This window comes from Bos javanicus, chromosome 14, assembly GCF_032452875.1.
Source record: "Bos javanicus breed banteng chromosome 14, ARS-OSU_banteng_1.0, whole genome shotgun sequence".
Taxonomy (NCBI): domain Eukaryota; kingdom Metazoa; phylum Chordata; class Mammalia; order Artiodactyla; family Bovidae; genus Bos; species Bos javanicus.
In genome coordinates, this window is record NC_083881.1 from 27,172,702 (window position 1) to 27,191,581 (window position 18,880).

The 18,880-nt window shown below is 42.8% G+C and overlaps 1 protein-coding gene across 11 annotated transcripts in view; it reads right to left on the bottom strand.

Annotated features, from left to right (window-relative positions):
* Positions 1-18,880, bottom strand: part of ASPH (aspartate beta-hydroxylase) — a 189,825-nt gene that overhangs the window by 9,017 nt on the left and 161,928 nt on the right. For all 11 annotated transcript variants that reach the window (XR_009740822.1, XM_061438824.1, XM_061438823.1 and 8 more), the window contains 3 exons: positions 9,507-9,642; positions 3,388-3,479; positions 2,882-3,015 (listed from right to left, as the gene is read on the bottom strand). Coding sequence is in view for 10 of the 11 variants with exons in the window: in XM_061438824.1 (XP_061294808.1) it covers positions 2,882-3,015; positions 3,388-3,479; positions 9,507-9,642 (362 nt within the window). In the remaining variant the exon portion in view is untranslated. The remainder of the gene's footprint in view (positions 1-2,881; positions 3,016-3,387; positions 3,480-9,506; positions 9,643-18,880) is intronic.

Genomic DNA, 18,880 nt, shown 5'->3' on the forward strand with positions numbered 1-18,880 from the left:
CCGCAGAGTTCGACACGACCAAGCAACTAACACCGTCACTTTCACTTTCTCCTCAGCTGAAAAATAGAGTTGTTAATCATCCCAGATACGCAGGATTGTTGTGAAGGTTAATGAGTGAGTGTATGCAGAGTGCCTGGCACGTAGAAAGCACAATGTCTATAATCGCTATGCACTTCCTGCTTATGTATATATGAATATGTATACATAGACATGGAGAGGCATCTGGGCAATATCTCTGAGTACTGAGATCAAAAATAATTTCTTTTCTTTTTTGTGTTTCTTTGTGTTTTCCAAATTACATAGCAGGAGCATGCACCAGTTTTGCCATTGGAAAGTATTATTCATCTTAAATGATAATTTTATTTGTCATGATAGAAGGTTGCATACCTGCAAGCTTATGTCCAGATAAAAAGTGCTATGTTCTGCAGTGAGGGAACCTTTAAACACAGATGCACACTAGAAGGAACTGCAAAACACTGAGGAAACAGCAGTGCGATTATTAATACCTGAGAACTGCGACGCACAAATTGCCACTCTTTCAAAAGTTGAGAAGCTCTGAAAAATTGCTTCCTGTTGCTGAGCACAAGGAAGCCTGATTTCTCGGTATGTGTGCTTCTGTTTCCATGCCAATGTTACCACCACAATAACAGCATGAAACTTCCAGATTTCATATTACAGTCTTTCTGTCCTGAGAGTTCATAAACTGACCCTGCTATTCAGCTCTCTAGCTATTTTCACTAGCAGCCTTGCGCAGTGTTTTAATGTCAATTAATCCATTTTGGTCATAAAAAACACTCTTTTTGTAATGAAATATTTAGCCTGACCTGAGGAGAATGTAACGCAACGTACAACAAGTACAGTAAGGACACAGAGAAGGACGCTGACCCACGGCAATGAGAGGGAGGAAGGACACTGATGCTTCAAAACTCCTCAGGGACAAGACAGACGAAATAGTCCATCCTCCAAAAATTCGCCTCCAGATCCAACGAGAGTTTGCTGGGAGGAGCGGGTAGCAAACACTTTTTAATATCACTATGAATTTGTAAAATATACCACCTGCTTAGGAAATCCCATGGACACAGGAGCCTGGTGGGCTATCGTCTATGGGGTTGCAGAGTTGGACACGACTCAGTGACTAACACTTTCACTTTTCTCTGTCAAAGTTCCCAAGTCTCAGTGGCAAAAAGCTAGCTGCCTGTCCACTGACCACCTGCAGCATTCTTATCTGTGCCTCTCTTATGACTCCTGACTTTTGAGCTGTGTTAGCTCCCTGATTGGACACCCTGGTAGGGTAAGACCCCAACTTGAGTCATCTTGGAATGCCCCTCAGCACTGGGTGCTCCTGCACCAGGTCTGGGCTGGTGGGTGTGTGCCAACAACCAAAGGAATGACCTGCACACTCCCGAACACCTCTCCATCAGACTTCCACTAAGGGTCCTGAGAAAGGGGTAAGAAGATAATAACTTGGTTTCTGCCCTCTAGGCACTTACAGCTCAGTCCCAGAGATTAGACTAATAATATGTACTAATTAATAAAAGCAATTATTATTATAATAAATAAATAATTAACAATCAATCAATAATTAATAAATAAAAGCAATTCCCTGGTGGCTCAGATGGTAAAGAATCTGCCTGGAATGCAGGAGACCTGGGTTCGATCCCTGGGTTGGGAAGATTCCCTGGAGGAAGGCATGGCAATCCACTCCAGTATTCTTGCCTGGAGAATCCCCATGGACAGAGGAGCCAGACGGGCTACAGTCCACGGGGTCGCAAAGAGTGGGACATGACTGAGTGACTAAGCACAGCACAGCAATGGGAGACAAAGAACAGGATCACTGACGACATACCCTGTACCTACTCTAAGAAGTCAAAGAAGAGGTTCCTTTTCTGGAATGAAATCGGATCTTAGTAGTATGTTTATTTTGGACGGGTGAAAAGATGGGCATTCCAGGAGATCAGAGTAATAGGATCAAAGGAAGCTGCCTGAACAGTCACCCTTTCCCTACTCAGGATAGTCCCCAGGCTAAGTGTCTTGTATGCATGATTTAGTCTAATCTGGACAACAATCCTGCAGAGTAGATAGCATCACTGCCGATTTGATAAGTAAGGAGCCTGAGGCTGCAGGGGATTAAGTAACTGGCCAAGGTTACACAGGATTAGCTGGCAGAGCTGGGATTTGAAAAGGCAGCCATTGTGCCATGCTGTGTCCTCTACAGCAAGACACAAATATCACCAGGTGTTTGCTTCAGGAAGGAGACTCTTTGTATTGATGAACAGTTTAAACTGTATAGCATGAACACAATGTGTCATGTGGGGCTTAGCTGACTCTGACAAGCTGACAAGTTAGCTGACTCTGAATGTAGGTTTGTCCACCTAGAAAAAGAAGCAAGATGGCTCATCAACCAGACGAGAGTGATCTGGGGAGAAATGATGAAGGAGGGCCGCCCTAGAACTGGGGAGTATCTCTGATCAATAAGGGGCTTCCTTGGGGCTCAGATGGTAAAGAATCTGCCTGTAATACGGGAGACCCGGGTTGGATTCCTGGGTTGGGAAGATCCCCTGAAGGAGGGCATGGCAACCCACTCCAGAATTCTTGCCTGGAGAATCCCATGGACAGAGGAGCCTGGTGGGCTACGATCCACAGGGTCTCAAAGAGTCAAACACGACTGAGCGACAAACATTTTCACTTTTTTCTTTCACTTTCTGATCAACAGAAAGCACAGAGATGCGACACAGTCTAATGAAGTTGGATTAATACCTCCCACCCTAGGCTATTTCAGTCACAAAAGAAGGGAAATAATCCTGCTGAACGTAGCTTTGCTGTAACGAGCATCCATTGTCAGGGGTGATGAAATAGACAGAAAATGATGGGGGGAGCATACCTGGTCTCGTTGGCGCATCGGATCTTGCAGCCTTCCTTGGGAATCACCAAGCCCAGGTGCATTCGGAGCCTACAGTTCGTGGGTCCTGTGTGCGGCCACACGTGGGTTCCCGGGTGCATGATGGAATATTTGATCTGCACAGAAAGTGTAACCCCTGTTCATCCCTTTATCAAGGTGTGGGAGAACCACTAAATTAAAGCAACAGTACAAAATTACTGTCAATTTTGATTAGAGCCATCACAGCACTCAGAATTTATGTTCTCATCTTTCTTTGTAAAGGAACTAAAAATAAGGACTCCCATTTCCCACACAGCTATAAACACTGAACATTTTCCACTCTCAATGCTGCCGTCAAGGCCATGAAATTGTTTCATTAAAATGCGAGTGAAAAAAGAGACATTCAGTGGGTCAAAGAAAATGACCATTTCTTCGTAAACATCAGCATTTCCATTTATTCTCCTGATAACTGACTGTGTCCTCCCCAGAACCGAAAACATTCTTGGTACCTGTCCTCTTCGGCATCCTGTTGTCTCAGGGAATTTATCTAGTAAAGAACAGGTCTTAGGAGCTCCTTTACAGGCATTTTCATTTTTTCTTCCTAGAACAATGAATGATAAAGCCACTGTCAGGAACAAATCACAGTAAAGCTTTAACTCATCCCATTTTGACCATACACAACCTATATTGTCCTCCTCACTGTGAGAATGAGAAGGCTAGGACTTCCCTGGTGGTCCAGTGGCAAGACTTTGAGCTCCCAGTACAGGAGGCCCCAGGTTCAATCCCTGGTCAGGGAACTAGATTCCACACGCCGCAACTAAGAGTTCATGTGCTGCAACTATGACTCAGCACAGCCAAAAAAAAATAAATTAATATTAAAGAAAAGCCAAAGGAATCAATTTTTAAAAATGAGAGGCTGAATAAACACAAGAAGACACAATGTTCTGTTGCAATAGACAGTGACTGGCAGAGTAAGGAGCAGAATACTCTACTCATTGGCCTAATGGACAGGGCACGTGTTACATGCCTATTTCCCCTCTGTGGCAGGCAGGATAATGGCCCCTCCCAAAAAGGATCACAACCTAAGCCCAGTATCTTGTAAATATATTCGGTAACATGGCAAAGGGAAATTAAGGTTGCATGTGACGATGAGATTACTAACCAGCTGACCTTTAAAAAAGGAGATTATTGTGGATGAACTGGATGGGCCCAGTGTAATCACAGGGTCTCAATACACAAGGAGCAGAGAGTCAAGGCCAGAGTGACACAGAATGAGAAAGACGTGACCGCCTATTGCTGGTTCTGAAGACGGAAGGGGACCACAAGCTAAAGAATGTGGGCAACTTCCAGAAGCCAGAGCTACCAGAAGAAATGCCAGAGCCACCAGAAGCCACCCTGATGACACTTTGATTTTAGCTCAGTGAGACCCACTTCTGACCTCTACATTGTAAAGATAATACATCTGGGTTATCTTAAGCCACTAAATTTATGGTAATCTGTTAAGGTGGCCACAGGAAATCAATCCACCCACCCTAAGGAAGCAAAATAGATTAGTGCATTTTCCAGGATTATATGCTAATAAGCTAAACATTTTTCATTGAAATTTAATGTATTTTTCAAAGTACATCTCATTTTTTATGTGCTGATAAAGAAGAGGGAAGGACGTTTCTAGGAGACAGGGGTTTCTCTGAGTGACTGTCAAGAACACAGATGTAGGTAGAGTCTGAAGCACCTTGGACTATGTAACTTTCTTCACCATCTACAAAATCATTTCTTAGGAATGACGTACTCAGGAATGTACAGTGCCATTTGCTCTCATGGAGGGGTATAAACGATATGTTTTTTTGAAAGAGACATTTTAACTCCCAGAGTCCATGTTCTTAACTGTGACCTAAGACTGCCCCTATTATTGTTATATAATGTATAATTATTATGTAATAAAAAACTAGTATCGCGATCATTTATCTGTCAGACCTTTGAACACTCACTGATCCTAGTAACAACCCCATACTTAAGGCACTATTTTCATCATCATTTTTCAGCTGAGGAATCTGAGGCCCAGAGATTCAGGAACAGGCCCACATTACACAGTAACAAGTGGTACAGCCAGGACCCCAGCTCAGGATCCTCCGGTTCCAGAGGCTATGCTTTAAAGCATGATTTACCATTTCATTGCATCTTGGATGTGAACATAGCTGTGCAGAACAAACCATTCAGCTGAGGAGAAAATGCCCAGCAGCCAAACACAGTGTGGTTTTGTTATTTTATTATTTCCCACACAGTTTAAGGAGAAGGAAATGGCAACCCACTCCAGTATTCTTGCCTGGAGAATCCCATGGACGGAGGAGCCTGGTAGGCTACAGTCCACAGGGTTGCAAAGGGTCGGACACGACTGAGCGACTTAACTTTCAACTTTCAACACAGTTTAAAGTAACTTTTAAGAAGTGATAAACTCTGCTTCTTTGGGGAAAAATAGCCTTAGAAAGAGATCTAAATGCCAATGCAAATCTGAGAAAACCAATTCAATTGAATATTTCATTTACATGTGAAGAATACATTTTAAGAGGGATATTCATGGAGCCACCTTGGAAGAAAAGCTATGATCAACCAATCAGAGACTTTACTTTGCCAACAAAGGTCCACATAGTCAAAGCTATGGTTTTTCCAGTAGTCATGTACATGTGAGAGTTGGACCATAAAGAAGGCTGAGCACTGAAGAACTGATGCTTTTCAACTGTGGTGTTGGAGAAGACTCTTGAGATTCCCTTGGACAGCAAGATCAAACCAGTGAATCCTAAAGGAAATCAATCCTGAATATTCATTGGAAGGACTGATGATGAAGTTGAAACTCCAATACTTTGGACATCTGATGCAAAGAGCTGACTCAGTAGAAAAGAACCTGATGCTGGGAAAGATTGAAGGCAGGAGGAGAAGGGGATAACAGAGGACTAGATGGTTGGATGGCATCAATGATTCAATGGACGTGAGTTTGAGCAAGCTCGGGGAGATGGTGAAGGACAGGGAAGCCTGGCGTGCTACAGTTCATGGATCTGCAAAGAGTCAGACATGACTGAGAGACTGAACAACAATTCATGCAGCCGAGGTTTTTAAAGGTCTTGGGTTGTAGCTCTCTGAAGTTTCAAGGCTCTACTGCTGGGATGACAATAGGTTCGTCTTGCATGACAACTCTGATCAGTTGACAGTGGCTACCTAGAATTGTTCAGGTAGCCACTGTCAGCTGATCAGTGTGTTGAGAAGAATTCAGAGGTTCACCTTGAGTTCACCCAGAAAGGCTCTTGGGATCAGGTAGCACTGTCTTCCATGGGCTCTGGAAAACAAAATGACTGCGCATGCGTGGCATATTTGCTAACTGTATGTTTACCGTTCATCGTCATAGCAATAAATGAACAAAACAGATGTTCTGTGACACCCACATAGCAATTGGAAAGCATCCGTGGGGGAAAATTCATATGTATATTTGTTGATTCTGTCTTTTTTTCTCTAACTCAAAAAAGCTGATCATTTAAAAGGGAAGACTGAAGCTCTGATACTCTGGCCACCTGATGTGAACGAAGAGCTGACTCACTGGAAAAACCCCTTGTGCTGCTAAAGACTGAAGGCAAAACGAGAAGGAGGCGGCAGAGGATGAGATGGTTGGATGGCATCATCAACTCAATGGGCATGAATTTGAGCAAACTCCAGGAGATAGTGGAGGGCAGAGGAGCCTAGTGTGCTGCAGTCCACGGGGTCGCAAAAAGTAGGACACAACTTAGTGAGTGAAAAACAACAACATACTTCAGAACTGACTGGGCTGCTTAGAGACCTTTTGTGTTTCTCACTTACATATGGATGGAAACCAAGCTTGAAGCCACAGCTTCAAGGCCTTCAAATATCCAGTAGCATCCTTTCCTAACTAGACTAGACAACCTCAAAATCTCTACTAAGTCAGATCCTATGGGCCTCTTGTCCAGACCTGAGCTCTCAGTGTTGCTAAGCAACAGCCCTACCGCCTCCCTCCCCACATTTTCTTGACCCCTCTGTCTCCAGGCCGACAGGGGATCTTCCTTCATGGACACCATCCGGCTTCTATGCAAGCTATGTTACTGGATGCCATCAAAAGTCCTTAAACTGTGCATTTATTTCCAGAAAATACTGGATTCCTCCCAGAAGACTGGAACCACAAATGAAAGACTACACAGAACCTTAATAAAACTTCCTAAAAGAGAAACTATTTTATGATCAAAAAATAAAACTAGAATTAATTTCTAATTAATTGACTGCAACTGATTGAAAAATGGATATGTATAGAACACACATACACTTCTAAATTATTTTGGATCAAAATGGAAATCAAGATAAAATGAAGTCTTTTGGGGGGAATAATACAACTGAAAATACACATTATAGCTTAAGGAAAATAGTCAAAACTTTGAATCAGCTTTGAATCAAAGCCAGAGATCAGTCCATAGTCTTTTTTTTTTTTTTTCAGTCCATAGTCTTAAATGATTTTATTAATGAAGAAGAACGAAAATAAATTTTCTAAGAAGTTCCAATTGAAAAGTTACCAAAAAACCAATAAAATAAATAACAAAAGAACAAGAGGAGGAATAAAAATATAAAATCAGAAATTAGAAAATAATTAAAATAAGGTGAGATGTAATTTGAATTTTTTTAAAAGAAATAATAGATTACTCTGTCAAACTTAAGAAAAAAGAAGGAATATGCAAATTCCATTCAGTGGGAAGAAGGATTTAACAAAGATAACAAGGAAGTAAAGAGTACTTTAAGAAATTACTCTAATTCATGGAAAATTAGGTATAATAAAAATATATGAAAATGTGTAAGTTAATAGATATTGTATGGTTCCACTTATATGAATTTTTTTGTGTAAAGTAGTCAAATTCATAGACACAGAAAGTGCACAGGTGGTTGCCAAGGGCTGAGTTTTGCAAGGTAAAATAGTTCCAGAGATTGGTTGCCCAAAAACATGAATATACTTGACTGTACTGAATGTACACTTAAAAACAGATGAGGTGCTAAATTTTTAAGTTATGTGTATTTTGCTACAGTTGAAAATTTAAAAAAAATACACCCAAACATTAAAAGTCAAACCAAATAATTTGGTTGCCACCAACCAAACTGTCTCCATTATTTATTTCCTTTTGTTTAATGTTCTTATATGCCCTACAATGCTTTGCGTATTTCAATTTATTAAAGCACATGGCTTTAGCAGAGAGTATGGTTCCCAAAAATTACCTCCAGGATGCGCACGATTCTGAAGCCTTATTCTAGGAAACTCTGTAGGTACTATGAAGCATGAGATGTGAATGGAATGGAGGCATCGGATGAACTGGTGAACGCTTACAGCCAACAGAATTGATTCATTTAGTGACATGCCGATAGACAAAAATTAGCATGCTGTTCACATATTGACCTTACTATGGCTCTGCTTAAAAAAGTCTTGTTGGAAAAAAGCTGACAGAGTCACTTGAAATCCTGTGATCTCTCTTCTTATGGACTTTTCCCTGAAAATATTATTGAAGTTGTTCTTCTTTCTCTGACATGTAAACCTTCATTATGCTGAAAGCATACTAACACAAAGGATGGTGCTTATTTGTCCCACAGTATAAACCATCCTCTACTTTATTTTCTGCAGCTAAAGGTGTGAGACACGTGCTGGGTAGTCTTCAGAATGGGTTTACTTTTGTACAGCTATTGTTAACCCAGGTTAATTTGAATTTTCAAGAGAGTTGGAGAGTGCTTTAAAGATAAAATTCAATGCTTCTCATTTTGAGGACAGATTGATATTAACTCATTGGACACACACAGAGTGGGGTGTGTACCTGGGCCTGGGTTCAGCTCAGGGAATGGTACATTGACTGTGAACCCCTTCCTGTTCTTTTTGGTTTAATTTCCTTTTGGCTGCACTGTGTCTTCACTGCTCTGCTTGGCTTTTCTCTAGCTGTGGTGAGTGAGGGCTACTCTCCAGTTGCGGTGCGCGTGCTTCTCGTTGCGGTGGCTTGTCTTGCTGCGGAGCCCAAGCTTGAGAGCGGGCTTCAGTAGTTGCAGCAAAGGGACTTAGTTGCTCTGCAACATGTGAGATCTTCTTGGACCAGAGATCATCGAACCCATCTCCCCTGCATTGGCAGGTGGATTCTCAACCACTGGGCAACCAGGGAAGTCCCTTGTTCCTATTCTTGAGGAGCTCAGACACTAGCTTTTACTGAGTTGTCCCTCTGGTGTTCATCACCCCTAACAGCTCTCATGTTGGGATGCGTTTCCATGGGACAGGTGCAAAGGAGGCCCAGGGAAGCTCTTTTGTAAGGTACCCATGGTGGGCTTTTAAGTTACATCTATACAGTAGGACTACTCTTTGTAACATATCATTAAACAGGAAAGACCAGGAAAACCCAAACACGTTATATATCCAAATACAACATATGCATATATAAAACTATGAATTTGCATGCACACACACACACATAAATGAGTGTTCATACATTTTAAGACACAATGAACAGATTTTGATAATCTGGGTTTCCCAGGCTCTGTGAAGTATTCCCAGAAGGGCCCCGCCCCACCCTTTCCCATCAGGTCACAGAGAATGATCAGGAAGTCAGGTGCTCACCTTGCTGCCACAGTGTAAACTGACTCCAGTCACCCTTTTCCCTCAGGTTCTCATCTTCAGGCAGGAAGAGGCCATGGGTTCTATCCATCGCTGCAAGGCCTTCATCTCTGATTAACTTCCAGTTTCTTTCTAAGGACTAGAGAGAAAATTCTGGACTGAAAATATGCCTGATAATACACCTTAGAGTGACATTCAGCTTTTTGTTCGTTTGTCTGATTAATAAGTAATGAAAATTTCCCTCTCGTCTAGATTTGTTGTTTAGTGGCTAAGTTGTGTCTGACTCTTTGTGACTCCATGGACTGTAGCCCGCCAGGCTCCTCTGTCCGTGGGATTCTCCAGGTAAGAATACTGGAGTGAGTCGCCATGCCCTCCTCCAGGGGTATCTTCCCAACTCAGGGGTTGAACCCATGTCTCTTGAGTCTACCTGCATTCGCAGGCAGGTTTGTTACCAGTAGCATCACCTGGGAAGCCCATCCAAGACACTCATCCCATCCTGAATGCACCTAAATCGCCAACACTCCCTGCAGCTATTGTAACTTGTTCAAGCTATGAGATGAATCTGTCGATTCTTGTTAAACTGCCACACTGACGGGAGAATTGCTGCTCTAACACATGGAATTACTTTTCAAATGAGGCCATTGGTGGGTGCCTCATACGTCAGGCTCTTCCTCTCTGCCCTCTTGGTATTTTAGAATCTTCTTTCATTTCTTTTGAAAGCTGATTTTAGGGGCATCTTTGGAAAGAGCTGATCTTTTGTTCCTAAAATAGGGCATGAAGCCCTAGGGAAAATGTTAAAGTGATTACATCACTAAATACAAATTTTTAAAATTTCCTTAAGAGCACGCTGTCTTTTACATGTGAAGTGTCATTCCACCCCCTCCTGCCTCCTCTCCCCAGGGTCCCCCTAGGCTGAGAGACTTTTCCATGAGCAGTAGTGACTTAAATTTTTTTTGTTTGCACAGAGGCGCTGGATGAGACTCAAGGCTGAAAGGAGCAAAGGGATGCATGGTCTCCCAGCTGGTCCCCAACTGGAAACACTCCAGTGGCGGCACCACTGACTCCTCAATCTGCTGAGCAAATGCTGCATGGACGTTGACTTTTTCCCTTTATTTATTTATCATGAAACAGCCACTGGCATGTTCTCTCTAGAGCTCAGTACTTGGAGGCAGAATCTGACAACTGGAAGGATGTGCACTGTGGGTGTTGTGGAGACTGCTGTCCTGAGGGATGACAGGGGACTTGGACGGTGACTGAGTCCAGGGACTCACAGTCTAGCGCCAGAAACTGGCACTGTGGTCCCCCTGCCCATCACCTCTGGGGCATCTGTGGAAGGAGGTGGTCAGCCTGCAGAGGGCTCGGGGCCCTGCCCCGCTCTGAGGCAGCAGGGTGGCCATGGGTCCCCACTGTGATGTTGAGGACAGACACTGGGCAAGGTACTGGTGGAACAAGGTGTTCCCTGACTGGGTACTGGGCACACCTCAACGGGAGCGCACATCTGATGGCTGGGGAAAACTGGGCTAACCAGAGACTACACAGTTCTACACGGTGACTTGATGAAACACACAGAGAACAGAACCATCACGACCCCCTCCGTGTTCAACAGAGCCACTTTTTCTAGCAAAGTAATTATTGTGCTTGAAGGTGGCTCAGTGGTAAAGAATCCACCTGCCAAGGCAGGAGACACAAGAGACGCGGGTTTGATCCCTGGTTCAGGAAGATCCCCTGGAGTAGGAAATGGCAAGCCACTCCAGTGTTCTTGCCTGGCGAATCCCATGGACAAGAGGAGCCTGGAGGGCTACAGTCCATGGGGTTGCACAGAGTTGGACACAACTGAGCAATTAAGCAAGCATGCTTAATGAATGCACTTGGGAATGTTTTTTTGTTTTGGAAAGACACCAAAAAGAGTCTCTTTTTTGGGCATGGGGGGAGGGAACCTGGAATGGGTCCTGGGAATGGCATTTTCAAGCACAAACCAAGGTACCACACTGTAAAAATTTAATGGTTACAGGAATTAAAGGCCAAATAAAATTTTTTCTTGTGTGCATGCACGAGCGACATAGAGAGAGAGAGAACAAAGGAAGAGGTGGGGAGTGAGGCAGGGGAGGGAGGAAGGACAAGGAAAAGGAGAAGGAAGGGGGAGAAAAGAGGAGAAATGTATCTTTTCTGTAATAGTATCATTAGTCTTCTGACTTGGCATATAACTCAATTTTTTAGGAAATTCCAACAGGAACCTGAAGGCTTGCACAGAGCAGGCCATGCCTACATTCTCCTCTGAAATATTACTTTCTTGACCCTACATTCATTCATTTTGTAAAACTGAAAAGAGAGATTCATAGTGTTGGTATTTGGGTTGGTTGCCCAGAAGACAGCAGCTTCTGATTCACATTTTTTTCCTCTGACTACACAGACTTTAGCAAACAGAGATCTGTTTGTTTTCACAATGCTTCGTGGCCTCATAAACCCGTCATCAGCACTTGCCTTTCAGTTAAACCTCAGCTATATTGGGCACTCCACTCAACTATAAATGGACTTCCCAGTTTCAAGCCTCATTAATCCCACCCTGTGCAGCCAGCTCTCCTTAATCCTCCCCCTCCTTCCAGTGCATGATGGTTGTGCATGCTGGTTTCCTCTTTCTGCAGTTATTCTGCTCACTCCACTTAGATGGCATACTTTTTTCTTCAACATCAAATTAGACGAAGTCCTATTTTTAAAGGCTTCTCCTAACACTGATTTCTTGCAGAAAGCCTTTAGCAGTGCAAACTAAAGCCAAACTAATTCCTTTTTTTTTTTTTTTTCTTTTCATTCCAATATATTTTTTAAATTTTATTTTATTTTTAAACTTTACAATATTGTATTAGTTTTGCCAAATATCGAAATGAATCCACCACAGGTATACATGTGTTCCCCCTATCCTGAACCCTCCTCCCTCCTCCCTCCCCGTACCCTCCCTCTGGGTCGTCCCAGTGCACCAGCCCCAAGCATCCAGTATCGTGCATCGAACCTGGACTGGCGACTCGTTTCATACATGATATTATACATGTTTCAATGCCATTCTCCCAAATCTCCCCACCCTCTCCCTCTCCCACAGAGTCCATAAGACTGATCTATACATCAGTGTCTCGTTTGCTGTCTCGTACACAGGGTTATTGTTACCATCTTTCTAAATTCCATATATATGCGTTATTATACTGTATCGGTGTTTTTCTTTCTGGCTTACTTCACTCTGTATAATAGGTTCCAGTTTCATCCATCTCATTAGAACTGATTCAAATGTATTCTTTTTAATGGCTGAGTAATACTCCATTGTGTATATGTACCACAGCTTGCTTATCCATTCATCTGCTGATGGACATCTAGGTTGCTTCCATGTCCTGGCTATTATAAACAGTGCTGCGATGAACATTGGGGTACACGTGTCTCTTTCCCTTCTGGTTTCCTCAGTGTGTATGCCCAGCAGTGGGATTGCTGGATCATAAGGCAGTTCTATTTCCAGTTTTTTAAGGAATCTCCACACTGTTCTCCATAGTGGCTGTACTAGTTTGCATTCCCACCAACAGTGTAAGAGAGTTCCCTTCTCTCCACACCCTCTCCAGCATTTATTGCCTGTAGACTTTTGGATCGCAGCCATTCTGATTGGCGTGAAATGGTGCCTCATAGTGGTTTTGATTTGCATTTCTCTGATAATGAGTGATGTTGAGCATCTTTTCATGTGTTTGTTAGCCATCTGTACGTCTTCTTTGGAGAAATGTCTATTTAGTTCTTTGGCCCATTTTTTGATTGGGTCATTTACTTTTCTGGAGTTGAGCTGTAGGAGTTGCTTGTATATTTTTGAGATTAGTTGTTTGTCAGTTGCTTCATTTGCTATTTCACTTGCTATGTTCATTCTATCAAGAAATACACATTTTTAAACAGTGAAATATTACTACAAGTTTTATCATGAAAGCAGCAGTCTCTTACTCAAGTTTTCTCCACTCTTCGAGTCCAGTCCCCAGCTAAGTGCTTTAAATATTTTTTCTCAGTTTTACCTGCTTCCATGTAAATAATGTATTTATACTGCTATCTCTTGATTTATTAATTCTAGACTTTATCACTCATTTTCTACCAGGGAAGGGAACAAATCTGATGTCTTCTTTTTCTTCTTCTCCATCTAGCAATTCAGGTCATTTCACAAACCTTTCACACATTTGAGTAAACTCCCATTTGAGTTTTATTGAGTTGTAACAAATATACTTCGTTTCACATGCAGCATATATAAATTCTGCCTCCTTTCCTTTGGCTTGATTTTCTAACGCCCTTAACACTGCTTCTTCTTTATGGCCCTGAAAGTGTGCTGTAAAATCTCTTGATACTATGCTACCTTTTGCCAAAACATCATATAAGCTCTTTCTCTGAAGATACCCTACAGCAGCCATCTGCTTTGCTCTGCTCTGAACTGGGTGGTGTCTGGGCTTGCTGGGCCACTGTCATCAAGAACTTCTCTTGACTTCTGCCCAGTATGAGGCTCCCTAATTACTCAATTCTAATCTGAATAAAGGATTATGTGTGTTCCTGAGAAAGGACACACACTGCAGGTAAAACTGAATTTCTATAAATATCTGGTTATTCTTTTTTTTTTAATTTCATTGAAAGTACAGTTGATTTACAATGTTGCATTAATTTCTTCTGTACAGCAAAGTGATTCAGTTACACATATATATATGTTCTTTTCCATTATGGTTTATCACAAGATATTGAATGTAGTTGTCCGTGTTATACAGTAGGATCTTGCTGTTCGTCCATCCTATATATAATAGTTTTCATCTGCTAATCCCAACAACCCAATCTTCCCCTCCCCTAAACCCCCTCCCCATGAACAACCACAAATTTGTTCTCTATGTCCGTGTCTGTTTCTGTTTCATAGATATATTTGTGTCATTTTTTTAGATTCCACAGATAAGTGATATCATATGATATTGGTCATTCTCTTTTTAACTAATCGGAAGAAGCACAAGCTGGAATCAAGATTGCCGGTAGAAATATCAATAACCTCAGATATGCAGATGACACCACCCTTATGGCAGAAAGTGAAGAGGAACTAAAAAGCCTCTTGATGAAAGTGAAAGTGGAGAGTGAAAAAGTTGGCTTAAAGCTCAACATTCAGAAAATGAAGATCATGGCATCCGGTCCCATCACTTCATGGGAAATAGATGGGGAAACAGTGGAAACAGTGTCAGACTTTATTTTGGGGGGCTCCAAAATCACTGCAGATGGTGATTGCAGCCATGAAATTAAAAGATGCTTAATCCTTGGAAGGAAAGTTATGACCAACCTAGATAGCATATTCAAAAGCAGAGACATTACTTTGCTAACAAAGGTCTGTCTAGTCAAGGCTATGGTTTTTCCAGTAGTCATGTATGGATGTGAGAGTTGGACTGTGAAGAAAACTGAGCGCCGAAGAATTGATGCTTTTGAACTGTGGTGTTGGAGAAGACTCTTGAGAGTCCCTTGGACTGCAAGGAGATCCAACCACTCCATTCTGAAGGAGATCAGCCCTGGGATTTCTTTGGAAGGACTGATGCTGAAGCTGAAACTCCAGTACTTTGGCCACCTCATGCGAAGAGTTGACTCATTGGAAAAGACTCTGATGCTGGGAGGGATTGGGGGCAGGAGGAGAAGGGGACGACAGAGGATGAGATGACTGGATGGCATCACTGACTCGATGGATGTGAGTCTGAGTGAACTCCAGGTATTGGTGATAGACAGGGAGGCCTGGCGTGCTGCGATTCATGGGGTCGCAGAGTCGGACATGACTGAGCGACTGAACTGAACTGAACTGAAGTTGTTCTTACCCTTGATTGAAGGCTTGACTATGTACAGGATTCTAGCCAGTGAATAATTTCTAGGTAAGCTTTTGGACAGCAAAGAGTTCAAACCAGTCAATCCTAAAGGAAATAAGCTTTTGAACATTCATTGGAAGGACTGATGCTGAAGCTGAAGCTCCAATACTTTGGCCACCTGATGTGAAAAGCTGACTTGTTGGAAAATATCCTGATGCTGGAAAAGATTGAGGGCAGGAGAAGGGGGTGACAAAGGATGAGATGATTGGATGGCATCACGGACTCAATGGACATGAATCTGAGCAAACTCCAGGAGATAGTGAAGGACAGGGAAGCCTGGCCTACTGCAGTCCATAGGCTCACAAGGAGTCGGCTACAACTTAGCGACTGAACAACAACAGGTTTGGTTTCTTTTGAATCCTCTCTCCCCAGCTTGTGGATGGCTACTTTCTGTGTTCTTATATGGTCTTTCTTCTGTGTGCTCAGACATTCCTGTGTGTCCAAATTTCCTTTTCTAATAAAGATACTAGTCATATCAGATTAGGGCTCACACTAATGGCCTCATTTTAACTTTATCTCCTTAAAGGTCCTATTTCCTAGTATAGTCATATTCGTGGGAATAGGAATTCAATATATAAGTTTGAGGGGACACAGTTCAACGGGTAACATTAATGCAGATTCAGGTTAAAACTGGACCCAGCTGAGAAAGCCAACAGCAGATGGGAGGGGATCAGTATGCCAGTAAATCTATTGCAGCAAAACAAAACATAGTTATGGAAAAAATCAGAAAGAGATACATGTTTAACATGTGGACAAAACACAATACAAGATAAGCCTAAGCAAGGTTAGATAAGTAACTATGGGCAAACGCAGACACTGGCAGAAGTCCCAGAGTTGTTTGTACCTTGAAAAGTCCTGACTCCAAACTGAGAGAAGGCAAGTGATCCAAGACTATTCCAGGCCAAGTTTCCACATTAAACCAGAGTTAGAATGAATTGATAACAGTGGTTCATTAGTAAAATGTATACCCTTTTTACCTAATTGTCTAAGACATGTTTGTTAGTTAACTATTTTAGGAATTCCAGATCTGATTTTTTAGAGATAAAGTCAGCTTACTTAAATCTTGGCTAAAACATGCCTATACTTTATACCGTGATGAAAGGACATGGGTAGCAGTGTCCTCTGCCTTTGAGAGAATATAGAAGGGTAGAGGGACAGCCCCCTGAGTGCTGAGCTGAAGTTATGAAATCCAAGCAAACACCATAGGAAGTGCAATGCTCCCACAGCAAACTGATTTTAATAAAATCTTGGGAAATTAGTAGCATTGATGAAGCAATCTCGTGCTGGTTCCTAATGCATTTTAATCAGATCTCCAGTTTTTCAAGTTCAAATATAAAAATAAAGGAAAACATCTGACATTTCCTATTGGGAAATAAACAAACACCAATCAAATGAGAAAAGCAAAGTCTGTGTATTCAGAGCTTGCTGGAGCAAGGGAGTCTGCCACCATCACCTGTGTCTGGGCATGGGAAAACTTTCTAGTGAAAAAGGGAAGGTTTCATGGAGGGAAGCCCTGATCGGAGGCTGTTGGCCTGGGGAAGCTGTAGGCAGGCTTAACAGAAGTTAAGTCACTCAGTCGTGTCCGACTCTTTGCGACCCCATAGACTGTAGCCTACCAGGCTCTTCCATCCATGGGATTTTCCAGGCAATAGTACTGGAATGGGTTGCCATTTCCTTCTCCAGGGGATCTTCCTGACCCAAGGATCAAACCCGAGTCTCCCGCATTGTAGACAGAGGCTTTACCATCTGAGCCTGTTCTAGTGATTGGTTGTTGTTCATTCTCTAAGTCGTGTCTGATTCTTTGCTCGCTAGGCTCCTCTGTCCATAGAATTTCTCAGGCAAGAACACTGGAGTGGGTTGCCATTTCCTTCTTCAGGGAATCTTCCCAACCCAGGATCAAACCTGGCAGGTGGATTCCTAACCACTGAGCCACCAGGGAAGCCCTAGTGATTGGTGTGTGTCTTAGTCACTCAGTTGTGTCCGACTCTTTGCAACCCCACAGCTCCTCTGTCCATAGAATTTCTCAGGCAAGAACACTGGGTGGGTTGCCATTCCCTTCTCCAGGGGATCTTCCCAACCCAAGGATCAAACCTGGGTCTCCTGCATTGCAGGTAGATTCTTTACCGTCTGAGACACAAGTGATTGATTAGGGGAGCATATTTGACTTTCTCTGGTTGGTGCCAGGTTGGAAATGGGGACAAAAATTAGGAGAGCTGCCAGTTATTAATCAAGTCCTGGATATTTGGGCAGAATGATAACAGAAGTTACTGTTCGGCTTCCAGGATTGTCACTGGAGATAATAATCTGGCTTGCTGCCATCTGGTTCACAGTAGCCTGGCCTCCTGGACTATTTATTATAGAAAAGGGGTTGGTTTCCCTGGCAGTTTGCTGCAGATGGGGGGTTGATTCCATTTCTATAAATGGCTTGGCCATCGCCCTTCTGTATATTCAGTCTCTCATTATCTTTACCAAAGGAAAAGGATGACATAAAGTATCGGGTACAGGGTAAGAGAAGAGTCTTGGAGGACTGAACTTCACTCTTTCTGAAGAGTGGGAGGAAAGAGTTTCTTCTCCTCGAAGCAAGGAGAAAAGGTCGTCCAGGTTGCCAGGAGAGACAGCCAGCCTGAGGTCTTCAAGGACTCAGAGAGCCCTCTGCTCTAGTCCAGGCTGGCAGGGACACCAGCCAACGTCCGCAGTCAGGAGAAGGTAAGAGGGGAAATAACGTTCTGTTGTCCCATCTCTGCTCTACCTACAAGGAACAGTGCACCCCGCTGTGTCCTGAGGGAGTAAAAACCCCAAAGTCCCTAATCTCAAGGGGCTGCAAATCAGACAGAGAGACGCTCTGTTTATATAAAACAAACCACTGATAAATGGATAAGCACATAATCTATTATGTATACATGCACATGTATCTTTAACACATCAATCAGTATGTATGTATGTTAAGATATGGATCATGACGTACTTGATCAAAAATTTTGAAACTGCAAATGTTGTACTAACCTCCAGATGTGGCTTGCAATGGAGTGTCCTGGACTGTAAGTCAAACACTGTACTGGAAGGAGGATCAGAGACAAAGCCAGTTTTTAGGCATTTGTAAAAAACTGAAAAGGGGGCTTCCCCGGTGGCTTAGTGGTAAAGAATCCACCTGCAATGTAGGAGACGTGGGTGTGATCCCTGGGTTGGGAAGATCTCCTGGAGGAGGACACAGCAACCCACTCCAGTATTCTTGCCTGGAGAATCCCATGGACAGAGGAGCCTGCATCTGGAGGGTGAAATCTTAACCACTGGACAGCCAGAAAGGTCCTTCAAAGAATTTCAAACATGTCATCTTTTTGGTATGTTGCCATAACTGGCATCACATGCCCTTCTCTAACCTTAGCAGAGTGTCGGCTCTCAGTAAGGGCTCACGTTTAAACCCACATGGAAACATCCTTGATGGTGGGGTTTTGTTGTGTTTTGCTTTTGCACCTTGTAGGAGAGGAGGAACTGAGGCAA